General features: G+C 57.9%; 2 protein-coding genes across 2 annotated transcripts in view; one reads left to right on the top strand and one right to left on the bottom strand.

Annotated features, from left to right (window-relative positions):
* The first annotated feature begins 70 nt into the window (after positions 1 to 70).
* On the top strand, positions 71 to 21,371 carry PSRC1 (proline and serine rich coiled-coil 1). Its single transcript, XM_073320472.1, has 7 exons — positions 71 to 125; positions 10,749 to 10,805; positions 12,815 to 12,872; positions 13,587 to 14,127; positions 15,515 to 15,668; positions 17,073 to 17,342; positions 18,051 to 21,371. The coding sequence occupies exons 2-7, from the start codon at positions 10,784 to 10,786 to the stop codon at positions 18,131 to 18,133; spliced, it is 1,128 nt and encodes a 375-aa protein (XP_073176573.1). The 5' UTR covers positions 71 to 125; positions 10,749 to 10,783; the 3' UTR covers positions 18,134 to 21,371.
* The window catches only part of CELSR2 (cadherin EGF LAG seven-pass G-type receptor 2), an 80,198-nt gene continuing 74,386 nt past the window's right edge, over positions 19,799 to 25,610 (bottom strand). Inside the window, exon 35 of the mRNA XM_073320470.1 lies at positions 19,799 to 25,241. Within this exon, the coding sequence (XP_073176571.1) occupies positions 25,214 to 25,241 (28 nt within the window). The 3' untranslated portion in view covers positions 19,799 to 25,213. The remainder of the gene's footprint in view (positions 25,242 to 25,610) is intronic.

The following is a 25,610-nucleotide window of genomic DNA, read 5'->3' as shown; positions in this document are numbered from 1 at the left end:
CTGGGCGGTAACGTTGTTATTGTGACGTCCAGGAGGGAGAATTCGAATTTAGCCACGCCCCTTCCATGCCGCGACTCGGCTCGGCTGCGGACGGTGCGAAGGGGGGAAGCGGCGCCGGGGAGCGGGTGAGCCGCGGGCGGGGGCAGCGCCGCCTCCTGCGGAGCCGTAGGGATGCAGGGTGGGGCGCTGGGCTGGGGGGGCTCGGGGGTAGGGGACTGGGCTGGGGGGGCGGGGCTTGGAGGGCTGGGGCGGTGCTGGGCTGGGGGGGCTCGGGGGTAGGGGACTGGGCTGGGGGGGCGGGGCTTGGAGGGCTGGGGCGGTGCTGGGCTGGGGGGGCTCGGGGGTAGGGGACTGGGCTGGGGGGGCGGGGCTTGGAGGGCTGGGGCGGTGCTGGGCTGGGGGGGCTCGGGGGTAGGGGCCTGGGGCTGGGGGGCTGAGCTGGTGGGGCTCTGGTAGGGGACTGGGCTTGGGGGGCTGGGCGGTGCGGGGGGGCGGGGCTTGGAGGGCTGGGGGGGCGGGGCTGGTCTGGGGGGGCTGGGTGGTGCGGGGGGTGGGGCTTGGAGGGCTGGGGGGGCGGGGCTGGTCTGGGGGGGCTGGGTGGTGCGGCTCGGGGGTAGGGCACTGGGCTTGGGGGGCTGGGCGGTGTGGGGGGGGCGCGGGTTGGGGGGTTGGGGGGCTGGGCTGGGTGGTGCTGGGGGGCTGGGATTGAGGGTGGGGATTGGGGCAGGGACTAGAGTCACTCTCATCATCCACCAGTGGTGGGCGAGACCCCCCAGGAGGGTTGCGATGACCCACCAGGGGTCCTGGTTAAAACCCAGCCAAGGGACTTGGCCTCCCTGTCGGCCCTTTAGCTTTGCAGGGCGTTGCCCGCAGAGGAGCGGAGCCGGCCCTGGCGAGAGGGGCTGTTGTTACTCAGTTAATTTGTGTTTCGGTTATTCTGTTACGGGGGGGCCATGTTGTATCAGTAGGAGGTCAGGCCCTTAGGCTCAGCAGTAGCTCGCTCCTAGCTTTGGATGCTGGAACTTGTTGGAGATGGGCAGAGTTGGCCTCTGTTCTTCCAAATGTGCGGGGAGATGTTTGACTTGCCCCTGGGTTTCAATGTCCGTGTACCCAAGCCTGGCACCTCTTGGGCATTTGATGCATACCAGGCCCATGCTGTCCAATGTCTTCTATTTCTGGCTCTGTTTGGGTGGAGAGATCACAGTCTTGGTCATGGCTGAGCTTATACAGCTCTGGGCGGGGCGTTGGGATCCCCAGGGTGCAACCTGGAACTGGGGTCGTGCTGTGCCCCCTTAACTCTCCAGCCACAACTGTCTTTCACATTGCTTTGCTAGTGGCAAGCAGCAAACCCCTCCAGGCGCTGTGATCACTCAGCACAGCCGCATGTTGAGCCCCCACCCAGCTAGATTGCATGAATGCTCCCAGAGCGACTCGCAAATCACACAAAGAAAGGCACCAGCCAGTTCCCCTCAGCTCCTGAGCCTTACACCCCAGAGCTGTACCCTCTTGCCCTGGTCATAAGCCTGGCCAGTGTAAGTTTGTTACCCAGTCTGCCCCTCCCTCAATGTGGAGAGGTCTTGCACTAGTCTTTGTAACCTGAGCTGAGATTTCCCAAGCACTTCAACCAAAACACCCTGTTTTTGGTAAAATATAAAACAGATTTATTAACTACAGAAAGATGGATTGTAAGTGATTATAAGTGGGAGGCATAAAAGGTCAGAGATAGTTACCTTAAGAAAATAAAAGATAAGTGCACAATCTAAATCTTAAACCTTATTACACTAGGCAGCATTTAGATCAAGCAGTTTTCTTACCCACTGGATGTTACAGTTCTTAATACATGGGCCTCTCCCTTAAGCCTGGAGCAGTCTCGTCAGATGAAGTGTTTGTCTTCTCAGTGTTCTTGTTGCTTCCAGCGTAGGTGGGGGAGGAGAAAGGCCAAGGCACGATGTCTCTGTCCCTTATTTTATACCCTCAGTCCATGTGCCTGGAAAATACTAGCCCAGACATGTCCTGGTGGGCTTTGTTGAGTCACAGGGTTGAGCAGTCCACTTGCTGTGGTCTTGTGCAACTGTTGTTGAATTATAAATCCCTTATTTACAATTCCCCTGCTGATTAATGGTTGTTGAACACCCTCCTCTGGGCGGGGATCACCTCCTTCGTATACCTCTAGCAAACTTGCAGCATATTTCAGTATCAACCGTACAGCAAAATCTCAGAACTTGATGCACCCAACGATATATGAACTTGATACATACTAACAATATATGTATTTTGACAGAACAATGGGTTTTAGCAGATCATGACCTTTCATACGATATCCTGCTTGATGTGCTTTGTATGAAATATATTAAAGTTATATGATAGGGGAATATGGGGGTTCCAGGGTGCTGCTTTGAGGTACAGAGTGCCATAGTTGGACCCTACTCCTTCTTTTCAGTCATCCTGTTACCAGTTGCCCTCTGTGCAGATGCTTTGGAAGTAGTGGGGCATGACTGAGAGTATTAGCAGACAATGGGGCTGCACAGTTGCTCCTGTGAGCGCACGTCATCCCTTTGCAGACAGCAGCAGCCCCTAGGCCCAGCGTAGCTGTGTCCTAGACCTGGCTTATGGTAAACACTTAGGTTGACGTAGCTACAGTGCTCAAGGGTGTGGAAAATCCATCCCCCTGAGCATTGTAGTTACAGTGACCTAACCCCCTGGTGTAGATACAGCTAGGTCGATGGAGGAATGCTTGTCAGAGGCAAGAAGTTTTGTGAGATCCTTTTGTTTCCTACTCTTTGTTTCCTATCTTTTAACCAGTTACTGATCCATGGGAGAACCTTCCCTCTTATCCCATGACTGTTCACTTTGCTTAAGAGCCTGTGGTGAGGGACCGTGTCAAAGGCTTTCTGAAAGTCCAAGTATACTATAGTCTCTGGATGTCCATGTGCTTGTTGACACCCCAAAAGTATCGTAATAGATTGGTGAGGCAGGATTTTCTTTTACAAAAGCCATGTTTATTCTTCCCCAACAAATGGTGTTCATCTATGTGTCTGTCAGTTCTGGTCTTTACTATGGTTTCAACCAATTTTCCTGGTACTGAAGTTAGGCTTATTGGCCTGTAATTGCCAGGATCACCTTAGCTGTCTTCCAGTCATCTGATACAGAGGCAAATGTAAGCGATCAGTAGTGTACTACGGTTAATAGTTCTGTAGCTGTAATAATCAAGAAGCCCTATTTTTTTCCCTTATTTGAAGAATTGTGTTTGCAGATGCTAAATGGGGTGACTTCCCAACTATCCACTCCAGCCATAAATCCAGGCTTTTTATTCTGACTCTCACAAATCAGGTGCATCTTATGCTGCCTGTCCAGAGGGCATCTGCTCCTCCTGCCCATTAGCAGCCAGCCAGGAGCTGCTTGGGAGGCTGTTGGAAATGGGCTAACCCAGAGGAGCACTGGAAATCCAATGTAGTAAGATGCAGCAAATGATGGAGAAAAAATTCTTGTGTGAGTGAAGCTGGCGTGTCTTGCCCGAGGGAGGAATAAATGTTTTATCCCTTTTTAGGAAGGGAATCTCTCACTTGTCAAAGACTTAAGCTGACTTGTAAAGAGAGAGATTTGTATCAAGAAGGAGAAGGGGCATGAAAGAACAGAAAGCCAGCTAAGGGAGTAACTGCTTTTCATGGTTCCTTAAGTGGAAATATTGAGCTTTGAAATGATGGGGGATACCTGAGCTCAAACGCACGGACCGGAATGATTGTGTGGAGAGAGGCTGTTCCCACAGCACACGAGCTTTTGAGAGGTAGATACACTAGTGCTGGCAGCCGGAAGGGCAATAAGTGTCCGTAAATTATAATTGCCTCAGATTTGTGTCCAAAAGCGTATTGTGCAAACGCTGCACCACGTCAGGGTAGGCTAAGCCATGATTTACCCCACCTCCTTCAAACTGCAGCTCTAACACAGTTCTGCTTTGAGATCAGAGCTTGCTAGTGGTTAGAAATCAATGGGAGATAGGTGCCTAAATACCTTGATACATTTGTGGAGCTGGGCCTAAGCCCACAAGGCAGGATCTTTATTGATTGTGGTGAATGAGACCAAGCGGATAGACTGATTGTCAGAGCCGCGGTGACAGTTGCACCGCTGGTCATTATCTGAGGCCATCAACACCATGTGACGTCAGTGGTGGGAGATTTTCAAGGCCTGATCCTAGGCAGTGCTCAGCACCATCCCTCAGCTCCCTTGGACGCTGATGGGAGTCGCTGGTGCTCTGAAGCTCTCGGCATCATGCTCTACCCGCAAAAGCCATTCAATTAACAGAGCTGGTATTCAAGAGTGTGACTGCACTTCAGACCGCTGTGCCTGGTCTAGAGGAGTGAGCTCAGGTAGGGCTTGCAAAATCCACTGTGTGGTGGTGACTAGACATCTGGCCTTGGTAAGCTGAGGGTAGAGGGGTCATTGATTTGTATGGGATTTAATTTTTTTTTTTTTTTTTTTTAAAGAAACCCCTAAGCTTCTATCCCCTCTGCTGGCAGAGAACCTTGTGACCAGGCCCCAGGGCAGCGCTGTCTGCCTGAGGCCTGATCTGCCCTGCTACATTAGGTTGATGCAAGGCGATGTACATCTGTGCACGTGTCTCCTCTCAAATTTGTCTCCGGCCAACATAAGCAACGCAGTAACACCACCTCCTGGAATGGCTTTGAGCCAGGGTCGCCCTTCTGAGCCGTAGGGCAAGTGTAGATGCTGTGCGACCTGTCGGCCTGAACAGTCCTCCAGCAGCTGTCCCACAATGCCCCATTCCCTGATCACAATTATGAGCTGCACCTCGCTGAGACCAGAAGGCCCCCGCCCCTCTTAGAACAACCTGCCTATTTTTGAAAGGCCTTTTCCTGGTTGCCTGGCTTGGTGAGTAACCCAGCAGCTTCTCCTGGCCCTGTGCGGTGCTCAGGCTCTGCAGTGACAGCTGTGGACCAGCCGGAGACGCAGCCGGAGACCTCTCTGAGCAGATTGCACGGGTACAACTGGAACCCACAGCAGTGCTGTGTGAAAGTCAAGGAACCACCCAGCTGTACTACAAGGCCAGGCAGCACGTGCTCATTCTGGTGCTGAGCCACACACCTGCTGCTTTTACAACCAGCCACCTGCTTGGCAGAGACCCCACCAGCATCCTGCTCACCAGTATGGATACCTCAGAGGAGCCGGAGACACAGATCCCTGCCATGAACAGCGTGGTGGAGGAGGAGAGGGCAGATGTGGCCAGGGGCTCCAGCCATGCTGCGAGTCAGGATCTGTTTGAGGTTCCTCCACAGTCTAGCCAGTCTCGCAGGCTGAGCGCGGATGAGCCTCATGAAGGGGAAGGGACTTTGCATGTCTGTGTGCATGGATTTTCCCTAACAATCTTTAAATGTAAAGAGGGGGCCTAGCCCATCCCCGAATGAACAAGACAAAGCTATCTACTTTCGTTGGTTTGCTCGTAGGAGAAATACAGAAGTAGAGGTAGCACTCCCCTGTTGTTTGGGGGGAGGGGGCGGGGGGGTAGGCAGAGCACTTGATGCGCATAGGGGTGTCCCTATATCCTCCAGAGAGACCTTAATGAAACTTGCATGGAGAGACTTTGTAATCCTCTCCCAAAGATTTCTAGGGCTGGCGGCCTCCCCTCTGCATTAGGACACTTTCCCATGCCAATCTGGGATGAGATCAGCTGGCACCGTGCAGTAAACAGGCTAGTGGCATGCAGGCCTGGGCAGCTTTGGGACTCCAGGAGCAGCTGTGTCACCCTTTTAGGCCTTGCTGGAGCCCTAAGCATAATTAACAGCGTGAACCAGAATAGGCCTGGCATTGTCAGAATAGTAACCCACTGGATGTCAGCTCACCACGTAAGCACCTTCCTGTCTGGAGAGTAGCTATGTAAACACATCCCCCCCCCCCCCCCCAGGAGAATGGATAAGGATGTTTTGTTCAAACTAGCAGGTACGAGGGTTAGGGGGGTCGCTAACTACATCTTGAGTGTAATAGGTAACTTGTTTGGATCAGTGGCTAAAAGAAGCAGTCACAGGAGGGGTATCTTTGTGCTGGTCTAGGGGACAGAATCCTGGGGTGCTGTTTGAACCACTACCATTGCCGTGGGCCGACATGCGTTGGTGTACCCGGAGCACCTGTGGCGAACTAGAACTGTGCTTCGTTGGCTGTAAACCTGCCCTAGCGTTTTTGCTGCTGACCCGAGTCTGGGCCTTTCTTTATGAGTGACTTGGAGGTCTGCCGAGTCAGTGAGCTGCGTCCTCTGTGTGTGCAGCTCACACCGGAGCGCCAAGGGCCGCAGCCTCAACCCTCAGCAGTGAGTTATCAGGCAAAATCCACCCGCACTTGTGGAAACCAGCACCAGCATGCAACGCCATTGCCTGAAACTCACGCCCGTGGAATCAGAGCTACAATTCCTTCCCCTCACCCTGCTGGGCAACACTCACCATGACTGGGGCTGGAGAGCAGGGCTGTGCCGAGGCTCTCCAAGTGTTTATAAGAATAAGAGATGAGAGTTACAAAACTTGTTTTTCCCTTTCCGGTGTCACTGTAAATCCAGTGTCATCCCCCGTCCCCCCTATCAGCACCTGCTGCTATTGCAGCCTTGAAGGGTGCCCCATCCACTCCCACAGATCCCCTGACCCTGTCGAGCAGAAAGAGGACTGGGGGGGGGGACACGTTGTGCAAATCCTGCATGCCGGTGCTGCATTGTCCTGTGACTAAAGGGCCTGGAGAAGGAAAGAGGAGACAGGAGAGAGGCTCAGGACAAGGAGAGGGAGGTGCACTGGGACGTAATGGGTCTTCACAGGCAGCAAACCCAAATGTAGCTGACCCGTGTTGACCTTCAGGTCCAAAAATCCGCCTCACCACCCTTTGCAGTCCTTGGAGCGCTCCACAGTAGCAGTTCCCTACATCCCCTAACGCACCCCATGGCATCCCAGGCTGCAGTCCTGCCTCTGTCATTCCATGCCATGGGACAGCAAGGAAAACCACAGCTCCACGTGCACTGACCTGTGAGAACCACCGCTGGTGTACACGTAGCCACAACAGACTACGCCTGAGCACTGAAGCGGACAGAAATGTTTGCCGTCTTTCCAGTTGCAGAGTCCCCTCTTGTTACTTTGTTTAAAGTTTGTCTTGCTTTCCTGCTGGTTTTTGATGCACACTGTTTGTTGCCACTCAAATTGCTATTTTTAGAGAATAAAATTCTTTTCGTTCACAGCGGACTGCCTGGTGGTACTCCAAGCGCGCGGTACTTGTAAATGTACTTCAAGCACTACACTCTTCCGACAGCACCCCAACCTCCAGGCCCTGAGAACGATCGAGCACAGAACACTTCTGTGACTGGCCCTCCTTCAACGGTACAGCTCCACACTGAGCGCTTGCAATGGTCCTTATGTCTGACTGTTCAGAGTCAGCAGACAGACTCCCAGATCGCATGCAGCCCCAGCAGGCCTGTCACTGAGATCTCCTGCAGTGAGTCAACAGCACCAGCAGCCCTTCTGCTGACCCAAAGCCCTGTCGACAGTCCTCCTGCACCAGCTGAGCTGGTAGCTGAATCTTTCCCTGGTGCTGCTGAGGTGGCTAGTGTGCAGCTTCCTCTAAGCAGGGGGGTAGGCTGGGTTCCCCAGAGTTGCTATTGGCATTTCAATACCACCACTGGTAATCTGTTGGTCCGGAAAGGAAGTCCATACATTCAGCTTTCTGAACAGTCCTGTGTTCTTAAAGATGCAAGCGTCATGCATGGTCCCTGACCAGCCCACAGAGCTGTCAGAAGTGTCCATGGTGATCCACCCCAGCTCGCGTGACCATAGAAAAGTAGCCCTTTCTGTTGACATACTGTTGGCCACCTATTGCCCCATCCCCTATGTCCTGAACATTGCCAAAAGTTCCTGTCCTGCATAGCAGGAGACCATTAATGGCCCTGCACAGTTGCAGGACAACAGCCCTTACTGTGTATTTTCCACATCCCAAATGATTTCTCAGTGACTCGTAGCAGTCTGGCATTGCCTGCTTCCAGATCGCCACTCGCTTTGCAGCTGTCAGTGCAGCCTTCGTTCTGGTGCCCTTGCGCTGGAGGGCTGGGCAGAGTGCCCCACAGATCCAGGAGTGCGGGGGCCCGGGGCCTCTGAAAGTCCTGCAGCCACTGCTCATTGTCCCAAGCGTGCATTACGATGAATGCCGTCCGTTAGTGCCTGCTTCTCGGGCCCAGAAGCAGTACTCCCCTGTCTGCAGCTGCTCCGTGAATGTCCCCAACAGCCTTGATCTGATTTGCATTATAGCCCTTAGCAAAGTGCCCTCAGAGAAGCCCTTGTGTTGCCTGTTAATCGCAGGAATGTCGTGCGCCCTGTGTGTGCAGCGTCCGTGAGAACGGGGCAGAGCTGGGTGGGCTCCGTGCTTCTGGCAGAGGCTGCAGGCGCCAACAAGTGCTGCGTGGGGTTTTTACAAAGTGCCAACCTGTGCGGGGCTACGGATGGCGTATGGGGCTAGAGAATGTTGCCTGCTGGGAACCTGACCCTGGGCTCCCGCTGATCCCGGGGCTAGTCATCTCTGTCCCGCAGCGCCTGGTGCATGGTGTCGCGACGCGAGCGCTCCTGGCGAGTATACAGCACCAACGCAAGCGGCCAAGTGTGTGCACAGGCTTCGGCAGCTGTATGCTGAGACGTGCTTCACTCAGTTTGTAGCGCGGCCGTGTGGGCACCGGGAACCGTGACAAGGATCAAGTCACTTTCACTTCTTCCACCCGTCAGCCGCAGGGCGCCAGGGAGGCTGAGATGTACCAGAGTCCTACTCAGAGGCTGGTAGAGGAGATGCAGTGTTCAGCACCCTGGAGGGAACTGGGGTGAGCTGTACCCACCCCTCGTTAGGGGACCTCCCACCATGTTTCTTAATGCCTCTGGTTTTCAGGGTTACTCCTGTGACGATAGGTGTCTGAGCTCAGGGTCGGGGGTTCTGGAGTCGGTGCCCTGCTCTGCCACTGACTCACTGTTTAGCCTTGGGAAAATTGCTCCCCCCAAGCCGACCTGATAGGCTGAAAGGGTTAGTCAGTTTTTGTCCAGGGCTGTGAATCTGTGCAGTGAGAGGCAGGATTGCCCAGTGGTTAGGACGCTCCCCTGGGACTTGGGGCATCTGCATCCAATTCCCTGCCCTGCAACAGACTGCCTATGGGACCTGGGGCAAGTCCTTTAGCCTCCGTGGGCCTCTGTGCAATGGTGCTACCAGCCCTGCCCTGCCTCCTGGGAGCGTTGGAAGGGGCAATATGCTGTGACTGTGAACTACTCAGCGGCTGGGGGCTGGTGGATATCGGCGAGGTAAAAGGAAGGGTTGTGGAGGCGCTAAGTGTCAGCAGAGAGAAAACATCCCAGTTTGCTCAGCTTGTGTCTGTTTGCCAAGGCCAGGAGCATTGTGGATATTTCAAATCAATGCTGCGATGCTCTGCCCGATTTACTTACGGGAAATCGGTGCTGCCAGCCTGACCTGAGTGAGCAGGAACAACGAGCAGCATGGGGGTGGCCTGCGGATGAACGAGCACCTAAAGAGCTCCGCTTCCAGTTTCGGGAGGCTTGTCGGCAGACGTGGGACTCAAACGCTTCTGGGAGGGGGAGTTGCCCCTGCTTATTTTTGTGCTTTTTCAAGTGATTTTCTCTCCTCTGTTGCTGTTTGAGGGCTCCCACAACTGCAGGGGAAACTGATTTACGCAGGGTAGCAACTCCATGCCCGTGAGAACTGTCCGATTGTTCGTGTCTGTAAACGTCTGCAGGGCCTGCCCAGAGGAACGATGATGCACGCGCAGGGCTGGCAAATGCCCAAGCTGGAAAAAACAGAGACAAATGGTTATGTTTAAGCTCCCTAGTAAGGGGTCCTCTTGCCACAGTGGCAGGTGAGGAATGTTCCTGATTGAAGTGATGGCTCATTTGAGAGTGTTCTTTTGACCACAGCATCTCCCAGGATCTTGCTGTATCTCTGTCCACTGGCTGTGAGTTTTCAGGTGGATATGTGTAACGGCTTGGAAGCTGTTACTGCTGATCCAAAATGACCAGCCTGTGGTTGCAATACAGATGCCCCTGTGGCCAGTTAAACCCCCCTTATGGGATGTCTTCTGATATACTGGGATTTCACTGAGCCCACCTGCTCCACTAGCCTGGGCTCTATCTCCCTGTTTTGCTGAATCAGGCTCTCTGGCCGCACACACACACAGGTAGGGAGCACTAGCTGTAGAATCACACAGAAGCTGCAAACAGCTCTCTGTGAGATAAGTGCTGGGCAATTTCCCAGCTGAACCAAGTGCAGCTTCCCTCTGGAAAGTACACCCAAGATGATAATGTCTTGCGCTGTATAGAAAGATCTGCACAGCGCAAGCTCATAAAAATTCACCGTTTCCCTCAATGTGAAGAGAGATACGCACAGCTTCTTGCCCCCCCAGTTATAAATTGCACAAACTTTTGTCTTTTGGGGGGGGAGGATTTAGCATCTCTGAATGACAAAAGTTTTGTCACTCAATTGCCAGTGTACACACCCATTGTAATTGTTACATAGTCAATATTCCTAACTTCAGATACAGAAATGATCCGGGCACACAAATTGGATAATTGCATTCAGGAAATCATAACCTTTCCAATGAGACTTTACAAGACCCATCTTGCATATTCACATCATAACCATATTTCTATGAAGAATATGGGGTGTAAGACCTTGCTGTTTGCATAGGGTGGGGTAGATCTAATGCACCCTTTCGCGTGTTTCTCTTTCAGATAGTCCCTGGTCCAGCTCAGTGCTCCCTAGAAAGATGGAGATGGCAGAAGAAGAAGGTAGGGGCTGGAACGTGACTGACAGAGTGGGTTTGGCCTGGTTTTAGGTTCGTTGCTGTGCAGAGAAACTCCGGTAACTTATTCCTGCTGCGGTTCGCCAGGCGACTGCTCCATTGGAGGGAGCTTTTAGCATGTTGGTAAATCTGGAGGTGACTCGTTTGCTTCATTTGGTTTTGATCCCCCCGCTAGCCCCCTAACACGACTCTCTCCAGCTGCAAGCGTGTCTGCAATCTCATCATGGCTGTCCTTGTACCCAGAAAGGGGCAGGCCCGGCCCGGTAACCTGACTGAGGGGCAGTTTGGGGCTGCCTGAGAGACTCAGGACAAACATGAGTGGCACCAAACTGAGAGAACAGGCTACTGGGAAATCAGATTGATGGGCAGCTTTGATTTAAAACCTCAAGGTATGTGAGGGTCCCCTGACAGCGACCAACTCTGGGATCACTGTGCAGCACTACTGCACACTACCAGCCAAGGTGTCATGATTCTGGGCTTGATCCTGGTCTCTCCTCAGTGGAATGCTATTGCCTTTGATACCATCGCTCCTGGTTTACACTGGTGCAAGTGGGAGCAGAATCAGGGTCCTGCGGAAAGCGGGGTTCAGTTCCCAGCTCTGCACAGACAAGTCACCGAGGGCTGGTGGTGTAATTGTAGGGGGTCCTGACCCAAAAAGGAGTTGTGTGGGGGAGAGGGCGGGGGAGTCACAAGGTTATTGTAGGGTGGGTTGCAGTTCTGCTACCCTCGCTTCTGCAGCGTCTTCAGAGCTGGACAGCCAGAGGGCGGCAGCTGCCCCCTCCCTGTCCTCTACCTTGACTCCAAGATCTTTCTTGAGCGCTGACATCATTTTGAACGTAGACCTGGGATTCTGGTTTCCGATCTGCATTGCTCTGTATTTAACAACACTGGATTTCATTGGCCATTTTGTTTTCCAGCCATCCAGTTTAGTGAGAGCCTAAGTTCCCCCTAAGCCGTGCGGCCATGCAGCAGCCTATGAAGCGTTGCTCAGGCTGCGGCAGGGAGAGGTGCCCCTCCCCTGACGCCAACCCAGCTCTGGGCCTGCTGCAGCTGGGGCAGAGGCACCCAAACCCAGCCAGGTGTCCCAACCCCGGCCTGGATCTGTGCGGCTGGGTGAGAGGCGCCTATCCCGCGGCCCCAGCCCAGGTGCAGCTGCTGGGAGAGAGAGCGGGGAGGGCCTCTCTTCCTGCCGTAGCCCCGGGTCAGCCTGCACCCCAAACCCCTCATCCCCAGCCCCACCCTGGAGCCCACACCCCCGCCGCAGCCCTCACCCCCCTGCATCCCAACCCTCTGCCTGAGCCCCTCATCCCCAGCCCTGAGCCCCCTCCCACACTTCGAACCCCTTGGCCCCACCCCCGCCACATGGATTTGGTTATGCGCACCAATATGGAGGTGATGTGTCCCATGTCACCGCCATAGTGGTGCACATAACAAAATTCATTCCACACACGGACATAAATTAGAGGGAACACTGGTGAGAGCCCTTTGTAACTCTTCGCTGTCAGCTTTAAACTAGCAATTTTGTATCATCTGCAAATTTTGCCACCTCATTGTTTATGCCTTTTTCCAGATCATTTATGAATATGTTGAATAGGACTGGTCCCAGAGCAGACCCCTGGGGGACACCACTATTCACCTCTCTCCATTCTGAAAACTGACCATGTATTCCTACCCTTTGTTTCCTATCTTTTAACCAGTTACCCATCCATGAGAGGACCTTCCCTCTTATCCCATGACAGCTGACTTTGCTTAAGAGCCTTTGGTGAGGGACCTTGTCAAAGGCTTTCTGAAAATACAAGTACCCCGGAACCCCTTGTCCATGTTTGTTGACCTCCTCAAAGAATTCTAGTAGATTGGTGAGACATGATTTCCCTTTACTGAAACCACGTTGACTCTTCCCCCAACATATTGTGTTCATCTTGTGTCTGATAATTCAGCTCTTTACTATAGTTTCAACCAATTACCAATGAATAATGGATCAATATTTCTTTCCAGATATAAAATTTATCACCGATGAGAAGTTTGACTTTGGTCTGTCTTCTCCTTCAGACAGGTAAGATTGAAGGGCCAGAACCTCAGCTGGTGTCGGGCAACCTGGCAGTGAAGCCAACAGCTGAATTACACCAGCTGAGGGTCTGGCCCAATATCCATTTCCCTTAAAGGTTTCTGTCGTTGTGTGCACTGAAGGGCCCTCCCAGGTTTCTGATCACGCCGATGGTGTGGCGTGAAAGCCTTCTGGGAGGGCAGAGCTCTGTGACGCATTAGTCCATGTCCCTCCCGCCTCACTCCGCGCTGGCAGGTGTTGGGCCTTGTGGCTCTGGGAACCTGCGACGGGAGGAGCGAGAAAACCAGGCTTGTGGTGCTTCAGCCTTAACTTGCCAAAAAAGCTAGGTCCAGCCCCGCGGATCATTCAGCCACAAGCATCCCTCTGGGCCGGCTGCTCCCGGGCGCGGAGCCTGTTAACGCAGAAGCAGGCCTCCTGTCTTCGGGGGGCCAGTCGTGGCCAACAGTTGCTGGATGAGGCCCTTGAGTGGTAGATCTGGTTGGCCTCTGCAGAGCCATAAACGTGCCAGGTCAGATACATACGAAGGGCAGGGCAAATCCCTCCCCAAGGCGGGTCAGCCAGGTTCTGACTGACTCAGTTAGTAACCAAGGTGCAGCTGGAAAGACAAAATACTTCCCTGCCTCTGGCTGTAGCATGAGCCATGTGGAGCTGGGCACTCTCTGCTCCATCCAGGCTCTGGTAACCGTGGCTTTGCCCCCACAGCCGGGAGGAGGAGGTCCAGCATGTCGAGAGGGGCGTGGCACAGGGGCTCGACCTGAACATGCAGGAGAGGGAGGACACGGGCCGGAGCAGAGAGTGCCTGGCCCGCTGGAGCCCACTGAGTGCTGAGAAGCTGGAGGAGATCGTGAAGGAGGCCAACTGGCTGGCCGTGCAGCTGGAGAGGTGCAGCCTGCGGGAGAAGGAGAATGCCAGGGCCGGGCTGCTGGGAGACACAGCGCTGGGCCCAGCGGGGGAGCCCCTTGTGTCCATGCGGCTCCCGCACAAGGAGCGGGCGAGCCCCCGGAGCCCCCGGCGCGAGACCTTTGTGGTGAAGAACAGCCCCGTCAGGGCGCTGCTGCCCACCGTGGAGCCAGGGACGCTCCTCCCCCCGGGGAAAAGCCCCTCGCCATGTGCCAGAGCAGCACCGACTCCCCCCCGCCTCCGACACAAGCTGGGCAGCTGCTCCGCTGGCAGCGAACGGCTCCGTAAGAAATCCACCCCCAGCAAGGGCCCCGCTCTGTCTCCCACAAAGAGAACTGAGAAGGTAGATGGGCCCCTGAGAGGGGGAGGTGCTGGGGGGCCTGCGCGGGGCTCTATCTTCCATGGCCAGCTCTGGCGGGGGTTAGTCTGGAATCCAGCCTCCTGCCCACCCTCCCTCTTTCCTGCCAGAAGGGGGAAGGAGCATTCTCCCCTATCCACCACGAACCACCTGATCTGCTGCTCCGTGTCTGGGTCTGGTGCTGCCCAGCGCTCCTGCCAGGACCCAATGCTTGTAAATTTCTCTGCTGCCCAGGTTCCCAGTAGCAGCCATGAAACTGACCAGAGGGGTCTACTTTCAGAGGGCAGGTGCCTGCAAAGAGCTTTGAGCAGCAGCGCCGGCCCGTCTGTCTGCAGACTCAGGCAGGCAGCGCTGCACCCAGGTCATGTGAGGGAGGTTTGGCCTTCCAAGCATAAGATCAAGAAACTCTGGTTCAACAAACGAAAATTTGAATTCTGCCTAAACAATTGGCTTTGGCCCAGCCCTTCCCGGAGGGAGAGCTCCCGTTTGCCCGTGGCAAGTCACAACTTTCCCGCTGTGCAAACTGCTGTCAGCTTTCCCTCCTGTAAAGTGGAACCAGCCCCCCAGCATGAAACGTTCACTTCTCGGTGTCCTCAGGTTGGGGTGCCCCCTGCTGGCCCTGGGGCTGAACTGGGGCATCCCATGCAGGAGCTGGGCTCGTGGCAGAGCCTCTGGGGGACCTGTTTGAATGGTGCAGGCAGCAGGTGCTAACGCGCAGGGACCCGTGTGGGGCATCAGGTGTGGGCTCTCCTGAGGCCCTGGGCTCACATCGCTGCTGGGCTGTCGGGATTCCCAAGCTGAGTGGGGCTGGGCCAGGTCAGCACAGGGGTGCGGGACCTCTCAGGAGCACCGAGGGGCTGCAGGAAGGTGGATTCTGGCGTCTGAGTCAGTGTGAGGCTAGAGGGCGCTGTGCTGCGGGGGGGGCTCAGTAGGGGGCGCTCTCTCCTATGCCCCTAAGGGACGCAGCTCAGTGGGAGGCTATCTCCCCTTGCAGTCAGCGCTGACCCAATGCCCCAGCCTGGTGCCAGGGGCCCTGTGCTGCTACACGGGGCTGTCGTTCAGATGGGATCTAACCTGCAGCCTGGCGCCAGGAGCGGGACCTCCAGCACCCCGCACAGATGGCAGCAGGGGACGCTTGTCGTTGTGTGCTGCCTCCTGACCTCCCACAGAGCTACAGCTGGAGACCGTACTCTCCCTCCCCCGTCTGCTGCGGAGCCTTGTCCTGCACCCCCCCCGGGGGCCGCCCGACCCCCAGGTTATTGCTCTGTCAGTGTGAAGACTCAGGCTCCGGTCAGGGAGAGGCAGGTGTGCTGATCTCCGCTGTACAGTGCGGCCCAGGCTTCACCTCCCTTTATCCCTCTTGCCGCACTAGCTGAGCCTCCAGGACCGGCCGCCCAGCTGTGCATCACCTGCCCGGGGAAGGAGAGAACCAATGGGCCCCAGGCCATCTCCCTCCCAGCCCCGCCCTGCCCAAGAGCCCTCGACACCCCGCAGGAGAGCGGAGCCCCTCCAGGAAGCAAGTGCAGGTAACCGGGCTTGCGAGCAGACTGCTGAGCATGGGGGTCGGGGGCTGATCCTGCTCGCTTCACCTCATCTGTGGGGGGGATCCAGGGGTCTGCATCCCCTGTGTGCCACCAAGCCCTGCACCGTACAGCCCGTAGTGGGCACTGGGGGCAGCGTGGCCCCACGCAGAGGAGCAGGGGCTGCTCCTCCCAGGTTCAGCTGTAGCCCATCGGCTGTGCTGCCCGTCTCCTTGTGGGGGAGGATTCGGGATCCCAGTGTGTAGACGTCCCAGGCAGCATGTGTCCCCGAATGGCCCCCATGCTGGATCTGTGCCGTGTGTTTGCAGGTCCCTGTTGCTGCCCCTGCCAGAGCCGGCCTTAGGGTGTCTCGGCCCTTCCTGCACGCAGGGTCCCCGGGAATCCACTCCCACCCTTGGGCGGCCCTTCTCCTCCAGCAGGGAGGCAGCGCCCCCTAGTGCCCTGCTCTGGGAGGGGCCTCCCTCCAGTGCGGAGAAGAAAACGAAATGGGTTTTTATGCCTGGAAAATAATTGTCATGCCAAGCGGGGTGGGCTGGCTGGCACCGGGCTGCCCTCCACCATGGGCCAGCTCCAGAGGAGCGCTGCTGAGCCATCAGAGCCAGGAACAAGCCTGCACTTCCCAGGAACCAGCCATCAAATCAAGTCCCTCCAGCAGCCCAAAGAGTCAGCCCCAGATGTCGCCCCGGTCTCGAGTCAGCCACAGCACTTTGTGCTGGCAGTTGTTGGCAACCACATTTCGTGGCTCGGAGACAGCCAGGGCCAGATGTGAGGATCCGTCGGGTGCTGGGCCTTGAAGTGCTGTGGCTCGTGGCTGCAGAGGTGGGAAGGGGGTGCAGAATCGGACCCCAATCACTGTCACCTGCAGCCGCTGGCGAGATTGGCTGCTGTCTGGAGTGGGAGCTGAGGGAGGGCAAGGGAAGATGGGGATTGCAGCAGTGGAATCAGTACAAACATGTTCAGACCCGTAAAGTCCCCCTGGCTCCTCCGGCAGCGATCTGCACGCAGCGATGTCTGGCCCAGGAGCGGGATCGGAGGGTGTGGGGGGAGTCCAGGGCCAGGCTCGGGCTTTAAAAGCCAGTCAGCATCCACGACTGCAAGCAGGGGCAGTAACAGTGGGGCCCCAGGTGATGGGGGCTATTGACAGAGCCCTGAGGGACGGCGAGCAGGGTGGGGAGGGGTAATCTCCCTGAGCGAGATTGAGCAGGGGGGAGGGGTAGCAGCAGGGCCCTCCAGTGACTGGGGGTTGAGGGGGTGGCAGAGCCCCTGAGGGACTGCGAGTGGAGGTGGGAGTAAGAGCCCCCCCACCCAAGGAAAGGGGAGCGGGGGGCTCTCTTGGGACCTGCCTGAATACAGCCCCATCAGCTCCTGCTTTCCTTTCTGACCCGTCAGGTCAGGCTAAGGCCTTCAGGGGCGATGCTCCCCAGCTCCCAGCCAGCGCCAGGCCTGCCCCCGGTGCACCTGCCCACCAGACCCAGGCCAGGAGTATGGCTGCCCCTGTGCCCACGAGTCGCCGCCTGGTGCCCAGCAGCATCCCCAAGCTGGCCAGCCGCGTCATCGTCCTGAGCAGGGCTGCCGTGCCCGGGAGGCCCAGCCAGCCGCAGCCCGCAGGCCGTGGCTCAGCTGGCAGGAGAGTGCTGCCGAGCGCAGCCGGACGGAGAGGTGAGAGCTCCGGCGGGTGCAAGAATAGCACGTTGCTCGCCCCGGGGTGGGGGCTGGGACAGACCCACGGGGAGCTCCCATGTCCTGCTTGCACTGGGCCTGAGCGGGGCAAGACTCTGCATTAGCAGGGGGCAAGGCAGCCCTTCCCTGGGCAATTAGTACCTCCCCCATAGACACCACCGAGCAGTGCCTGCCGCCGAGCCAGCCCGGCTATGCCCGGCCTAGCCCAACGCCGCGCCCCCCCGCTCGAGCAGGGCCGTATCCCCTAGTCCTGCTTTGACTGTTGGGAGCTGGAGCCGCTTGCAGAGTATGAACGGGGGGGGGGGGGGTGGCCTGCCCTGACCCCTGGGGTCCTGCCCCAGGCTGGAGCTTTCTGGGTGCACACAGCTCTAGCTGGGCTGCCCCTCCCCCCAGGACAATGGAAGCGTCTGTGTCTCTGCATTGTTACAATGGTCTAAGCGGGCGGCTCGTGCCCTGATGCCCATAGGATGCTGTTCGGTGGCACCTGGAGCTGGATCTCCATCTCCAAGCAGTGACGCTGCCTGCCTGTTACTGCCAGGTTTGCCAGAACCTATTCTCTCACCTAGCCCAGGCCATCTGGTGCTGGATGAGAGATCTCGGCAGCCTCCTGTATCCTTGTGCCCTTGAGGCTCAGATGCTCCAGCTGGGCTGGGCTGCGCTTCCTGCTGACTTTCCCTTTGCCCGCAGGCCCCGGCCCTCAGCGGACGGCCCCTCCAGGAAGCAGGCTGCAGCCACCCCGGGAGGTGACCTTGCCCAGGTCTCCGAGGTAAAGCTCTCCCACTGTGTGGTGTGTGAGCCGTATGGGAGCAGAGCTGCAGATCAGAGCAACCCCTGCAAGCTGTTTGCCCCAGGGCTGGCGCCGTCTGCAGGTTTCCTACGTAACTGCACGGACGCTTCAGGAGCAAGGCTGCCCCTGTCGGTGAGAGCAGCATCCTTGGTTACCAGCCACCTCCTGTGGCAGGAGCTGTCCGTCTTGCCCTGTGTGCTCTGCAGCCCATCAGTGGCCGTCTTGTACATTAACCCCACAGCCACTTGTCCTCCCCGCAGGCCTGGGGCTGTTCCCTGCACTAAGGGCCCAGCACCCCAGTTGGGCCAGGTTTGCAGCAGGGCTCCGCATGGTGGGTGCTGAGCTCTCTAGAAAACCTGGATCCATATCGTTCCAGCACATGGGCTTTGGTCTTTAATCCTTCTCCACCCGGCCATCTGCACCCATTGATGGATGTCTGACACCCGCAAGCCCACGCGGCCTGCCTCACGCGGCTTCCTGCCGTGACGCTGGGCTGTGATAAAACGGTTTGAGACCAGACTCAGCCAAGACCCCGATCCTCCTCATGCTGGCAGAACTGGACTGACCCTTCACCTGCCCGCAGGGCATCTGTTAGCAGCACATGTCAGCTTGGAGGACACGGGAAAACTCATGGCCGCCACCTGCTAGGCGGGCAGCCTGAACTCCCCGGTTTTGAGCCTCTGCTCGGGGCGGGGGGTGGTCATGGTTAGTTTTACTTTGTTTTTTAGTTCGAGGAGGGGGAAATGCTGAGCTTGCGTGGTGCATGTGGACTGAGCAGGTTGCTGGACCGTACCGGCTGCGCCTGATCTCACGTGGCAGCTGCATCCCTACGTATTCAGGGGTTGTAGACAGTGGGCCAGGAAACGGGGCTTCCCTGGAAAATCAAACTCCAAAATAGTTTGATTCTGAAATGCTGCCACGGTGCCTTGTGGGAGTTTTAGTTTGGGTGCCTTGTGTCCCCATTGTCCTCTAAAGGTTGGGCTCTCTGGTCAGACTACATTTCCCATGGTGCACCATGGAAAGGGGAGGCAGTGCCTTATGGGAATTGTAGTTTGGGTGCCTCACACTCCTAATCTCTGTGTGCCAGGCTCCCTGATTGGATTCTGTCCAGGGGCAGCGAGTTGTATGGGCCTGTGGTGCCCAGGCTCGAGCAATATTCAGGGCCTGGGGGCCAGGTTCCACCAACGTTTGGGGCCGGGTCTCACCCCTCCCATCTCCAAACTCCCTCCCAGAGGCTGCACCCCTCACCCCCTCCTACACCCCCAGCCCAGAGCCTGCACCCAGCACCCAAACTCCCTCCCAGAGCCTTAGGCAGGTGGGGGGTGGAGTTGGGGGGGGTTCTGGGTACCACAACCATTTCTACAAACCTGCTACCCCTGATTACGTCTCCATTACATGCTCTGGCCCTTCATTTGCCATCATGTATGGCCTCCTCTCACCAAGAGGGGAGACCATGGTGGGAAATGTCTCAAAAAGCTAGATTACAATTGGAAAAGGTTCAGAAAAGGGCAACTAAAATGATTAGGGGCATGGAACAGCTGTGTGAGGAGAGATGAATAAGACTGGGACTGTACAGCTTGGAACAGAGACGGCTAAGGGGGGATACAGTAGAGGGCTATAAAATCATGACTGGGGTGGAGAAAGTGACTAGGGAAGTGTTATTTACTCCTTGTCATAACACAAGAACCAGGGGTTACCCAGTGAAATGAATAGGCAGCAGGTTTAAAACAAACACAAGGAAGTATTTCTTCACACAATGCACAGTCAACCTGTGGAACTCTTTGCCAGACGATGTTGTGAAGGCCAAGACTATAAGGGGGTTTGAAAATAAGTTCCTGGAGGATCGGTCCATCAATGGCTATTAGCCAGGCTGGGCAGGGATGGTGTCCCTAGCCTCTGTTTGCCAGAAGCTGGGAATGGGCGACAGGATGGATCACGTGATGGTTCCCTGTTCTGTTCATTCCCTCCGGGGTGCCTGGCGCTGGCCACTGTGGGCAGACGGGACAGGGGCCTGGATGGACCCTTGGTCTGACCCCGTCTGGCCGCTCTCATGGTCTTAGCCCTGCCAGGGAGCCCAGGCAATAGAGGAGACCAGGTGCATGAGGCCCTGCGACTGCATTTCAGAATCAGAATATTTAGTTTTGGGGTGAGTTTTTCAACAAAAACTGGAAAATTTATTTGGAAATTAGACACTTCACCCCAAATTCCTGTAGCTGAAAACTCGAGTGTCTGACAACATTGTTTTTGGCGGACAGAGGAGCGGGCTCTGGGCAGCTGGCCCTGGCGGGCAGCTTAGGCCCACAAATGAGCTGGGTTTCCAGGGCTGCCTTTGCTCCCGCTGTGGGCTCCTTCCTCTGAGCACGTCTCCACGATTGCAGTGGGGCTGGATCATCCTTCCCGCCCCAAGGGCCTTGTTCCCTTTACGTTACATTGCACGGGCATAAAGGTCCCAGCGTGGGGATGAAAATCCAGCGGGCGGCAGAATCTGGCCCCAGGTCATTGTTATTTTTACCAACCCAGCAAAACATCCGTGTGTGTGTGTGTGTGAAACAAATCTGTGAAAGCTGGGCCAGATCCTCAGCTGGTGTAAACTGGTGTCTCTCCATCAGCTGCAGTAGCTACCTCCATTCCCTCTATTGTAACGTTAACCCTTCCCCCTCCAGCACTCCCAGCACGTGCCATGAAGCTGACCCGCAACCCGTCAGCCTACCTTCAGCCTGAGCAAAGAACCCCACTGGGGTCACGTGCTTTGGGCTCCTTCCCCCGTCCCCAGATGGCAGCACAGCTGGGAATGTCCCTTTGCTCTGCTCTGGATTCTTGGGGGGGGACTAGGATCTTGTGTTAGACAAGACCCTCTTGGGCGGCGCAGCAGCACCCCCCAGGCTCTGTAAGTGGGGCCTGAGCCTCGGAGAGGCCCCAGAAGGTAGTATCTGAGCCGAAAGCAGCTGTTCTTGGGAGCCAGCTGGAGCCACCTGGGGCCCGATCTTCAGAGGGGCTGCAGGTTCCCAGCGGTTCAGATAATCTCCCCTTTCCCCTCCCCCATGCTTCAGGTGGGTCTGCAAAAGGTGGCCTTGGTGTGGCACTGAAATGCTGTGAACTGAGCCCCGTGGGGCAGCTGGACCCAGCTCCCTGGCATTAGTGTTGTTAAGAGGAGCTGTTTTTGTACTCTGTTTGTGGGCATTGAAACACGAACCCTTGCCGGAGGGGTCGGCTCTGTACCCGACTCTCTCTCATACACTATTTTTAAACAAACCGGGCGGCTGCTGGTCTCTTTCCTACAAGGCAGCGGCAGGGCTGGGGCGAGAACACACAAGCTGAGCAGGGCCCTGGCAAGCAGAGTCCAGCCCCATGGAGAGGCCCTTCCCGGCCAGCCAGGTGTGGGAGCTGGGCTCTGGCTCCCTTTCCTTGCAGCGTAACCGCCCTCTGCAGGCCTGGGAGAGTCGGGCCCAGGACATTACTGCAGGAAGGGAGCTGCTGGGGCTGCGCTGAACCCTGGGGCCTGGTCACCTGGCACACGTGCTCCTGTGAGCAGAGCAGCTCCTGTGTGACCGTCGCCTGCCAGCGAAGCAAGTTCAAGCCCGATGAGCTTAGGCCCCCAGCAGGTTCTAGGAACCCTCCTGAGCCTTGGGGGCGCTGCTGCTCCAGCTCCCTGCCCACCCCCTGACGTGATCTCTTCTGGCAGCCCGGGGCCTCCAGGTGCTCTGCACACAGCCCCATGGGGAGCCAGGCAGCGGGGCCCTGAGCAGGGCCAGTGGGGTCTTTCCGTGGGAGTCAGTGATCTGTATCAGACCTAGTGTGACACTCCCAAGGTCACCCAGCAAGCCAGTAGCAGAGGGGGGAACAGAACCCAGGAGTCCTGGCTCCTAAGACCCTGCCCCAAACTCAACCCTCTGGACCCCACTTCCCTGCAGAGCTGGGAACAGAACCCAAGGACCCTGCCTTTGCTCTGGCCCTTCCAGGGGCTGCTGGGCTGCGCCCTCCCCGGGCAGGGGAGAAGCTTCAGCATTGGCCAAAGTGGCCTCTCCGCCAGGCCAGCTCTTGGGTTTGAACTGACACAAAGGCTGAGTCCTGCGGTAAAACAACCCACCTGGGCTGCACCCTCGGCGGAACGGGATCGCCCTTGTGGGCCCCACGCCTCGCAGGGGGCTCTGGCAGCCAGGTGCCTGGCCAGGCCTGCGCCCACTCAGCGAGAGCCTGGGTCCAGCTGATGCAGGGCTTTGGTGACACAGAGGTGGGGGTGGGGTAACTAGATGGGCCTGGCCTTGCTCACAGGTAACCCCAGGGCAGTGTACCAGGGGGCTGGGAGCAGAGCCGGGGGCTACCACATACACTACAGACCCCCCCCAGCACTGGGCTCAACGAGGGCTGGCGTGTGAGCCCAGCGCTAGAGCGGCGTCTGGGCCTGAGCCCCCCCGGCTGCGCTCATTTACACCGGCTGAGGCTGCGTCTGTGTGTCCCAGATCCTCAGCTACCCGCCTGCCCCCCGCAGTGGGCGTCCAGGAGCCGAGGGCAGCGAGCAGCCAGCCCAGTGCATGCGTCTGCCCAGAGCTCGTGGGGTTAGTGCCAGAGCCCGGCGGTCGCTCCTGCCACGGCTTTGCCCAGCTGGCCCCGGAGCACATGGATTCACGCAGGAGGCCACAAGTCGGGGCTCAGCTGCTCTTCACAAACAAAACTCAGACCCGGCAAGGGACAGCTGCAGCCTGCTCCAGCCCAGGGGCCCACAAAACCAGCATGGAGCCAGCCATGGGCTGGGCCTGTCCCTGCCCCCCTGCACAGCATGTTCTTGGTGGGAGGCAGGGCTGAGCAAATGTGGGGTCCAAGTGAGGGGGTCTGTGGGGCAGTGCACAAGGATAACACCCCCAGCCCGGGGTGGGGCCTGGCTGGTCTCATGGCACAGGACAGCTCCCCCTTACGCCCGGTGATTGGGCCCTGCCCAACTACACCCAGACCAGCTCCTGCCCAGCCCAGCCATGGGGCTGGTAAGCCCCATGAGGTGTGATGGTGGGATTCTCACCTCTCCCCCATCAATATATGATTCTCCAGCCCCCATTGGTGGTACCGTGCCCCTCCTGAGACCCCCAACAGCTCTGCCCTTCAGCACCTGCTGGGGGACCCGGGACCTGGCTCGGTGAGTATGGGGGGCCTAGATGGGGCATGGGGGATTTTACCAGCAGCAGGACCCAGTTGCAGCTTTACAAAGAAAACCCCAGGAAGGGTTCAAACCCACAGACCCCTGCTGTCCTGGGCACCGTGGCGAGCGCCCGGCAGGTTGGGGGTCCTTTGTGCAGCTCGGGAGGGGCTGAGTGCCTGTCCTCAGAGAGCAGTGTCCTACACTGGATGCCCCCAGATTCCCGCCACCCCCACCCTGCTGCACCGGCTCAAACCCCGCTGCGGAATGAGGCTGCAGCACGCGGCCGGGGTCAGGCTGGTTTTTTAAATAAAAAAGCGTCCAGCAAGCGCCATCAAATTGACAATTACACCAGAGTCCCCAGCGGTGTCCCGTCCCCCTGCGCAACACCTCCCCATCTGCAGCAGGCACAGGCCGGCCATGGCCCAGGGGCTGGGGACGCACATCAAAACGCACTTTCCAAAAGCCCTGGTGGGTGCCACCTGGGCCAGCACTGGCCGGGGGGGGCCTAGAAAACAAAGGCTTTGAGGCAGAAAGGCAGGTGTGGCAGGGCCCTCGCCCAGTGGCACAGGAGCCCCTCATTCACTCAGCATCGGGGGGGTTAGCCCTCCCCCTTTGTGGTGTGTGTGTGCGGGGTGGGGGGGATTGTACAGAATAATCACAGCCTGGCCCACACAGCTGCAGGGGTCTCTCCCCCCGCCCCCCCATCAGCCTTGGCTAAGGGCCTGGCGCTGCCAGTGGGGGCTTGGCAACCCTGCCAGTGTAGCTGGCTTTAAGGGCTTGAGCCCATAGCAGTCCAGGAGCATCTTTCCTGGGATGCCCACCCCCACCCCCACGGGCACCTGGCCCATCCTCCCCCCCCAGCTGTCGCTTGCCATGGGTGCAGAACGGGGCCCTCACCCGGCTGCCCCAGGGGCCCTGCCCCGAGCCCCGGGGCGTCGTGCGGCACAGCAGAGGCAGAGCGTGCTGGGGACACAGCTCTGGAGACAAGGGCACGTTTCAGGCCCAGCACCACCATGGCAGCGTGTTCAGGCATGGGGCTGGTTCACTGTGGGGCCAGCCCAGCCCCCCACCTCATGGGGGCCCATGGTGAGATCCTTGGGGTCTGGGCCAGAGGCTCTGGGGGCACTTGGCCCTCTGCCAGGCAGCCCCACATGGCAATGGCCAACCCAGGGCTGTTTTAGGGGCTGTGGGGGACTACCCCTCAGCAGGGCAGTGGTGGCCGTGGGGAATAGGGGCAACTAGCCCAGGGGCCCAGTGGCAATCGAGACCGTGCCTGCAGGGCCGAGGGGCCACGCTAGCGGCTCTGCACAGTGACTGTCCGGCTAGCCGCCTGCCTGCAGCTGGGGCAGGGCCAGCGTGGGCCCAGCGCATTTGCCAGGAGCCGAAGTGCAGCTGTTAAGTACGTCCATGGTCCAGGCCCCCACCCTACTCAGCACTGGCCAGCAGGGGACTGCACTGGGCACAAAAACCCGGCGGGTCAAGGCGGCGCCCTGGGTCCTTTCGCTCCTCGTTGAAGGGTCAGTGGGGCACCTGGCAAGAGCGTGGGGCGATGCAGCTTGTGCTCCAGGCGGGAGCCCCGGCAGCTGGTCCCCAGGATGGAGGGTCCCCATTGGCTGGCGGCTGGTCCCGAGGATGGAGGGTCCGGATGAGCTGGTTCCCGGGGCAGAGGGGCCCTGTCGGTTGGCAGCTGGCCCCAACGCAGAGGGACCCTGGCAGCTGGTCCCCATTGGCTGGTGGCTGGCCCCCGGGGCAGAGGGGCCGCGTCGGCTGGGCCCCGGGGGCCTGCTCAGATGGAGGTCTCGTCGCTCCTGCTCAGTGACCAGACACACACCGAGAGGGGGGGAACAAACACACAGACGTATGGTCATGAGCAGCTGGGCCGGGCCCCCGGCAGGCTGGCCAGGCGGGCGGCAGAGCCACGTGGCGCACATGTTAATGGAGGAAATTAAAGAACAGAAATCTGGGCGGTTGGGGGCAGGAGACAGAGAGGGGAGGGGGGGGTTAGTGCGAGAGTGGAGAAAGCAGTGGAAGAGTTAGAGACGGCGAGCGCCAGGCAGGGTCTTGCCCCCACCCCGAATCAGCCCTGCCTAATTGGGGCCCCAGACTCCCAGCTCAGAGCCCTGGGCTCAGCCCCAGGCCGGCTGCTCGGGGCGGGGCAGGCTCCCAGTGGCTGGGGGCAGCTCAGCCCGTCCTGTGACTCGCAGGGGGCGGCCGAACCCCGCATGGAATTGGGGGTGGGGGGAACTGAGGCTCCGGCCACACAGCCCAGTCCAGCTCTCGGGACTCGCCCCGGCCGGGGGGCAGGATCCGGGCCCAGAGCATGGGCAGA

This window comes from Lepidochelys kempii, chromosome 21 (genome assembly GCF_965140265.1).
Source record: "Lepidochelys kempii isolate rLepKem1 chromosome 21, rLepKem1.hap2, whole genome shotgun sequence".
Classification (NCBI taxonomy): Eukaryota; Metazoa; Chordata; order Testudines; family Cheloniidae; genus Lepidochelys; species Lepidochelys kempii.
This window is presented reverse-complemented; position numbering and strand designations above follow the sequence as displayed.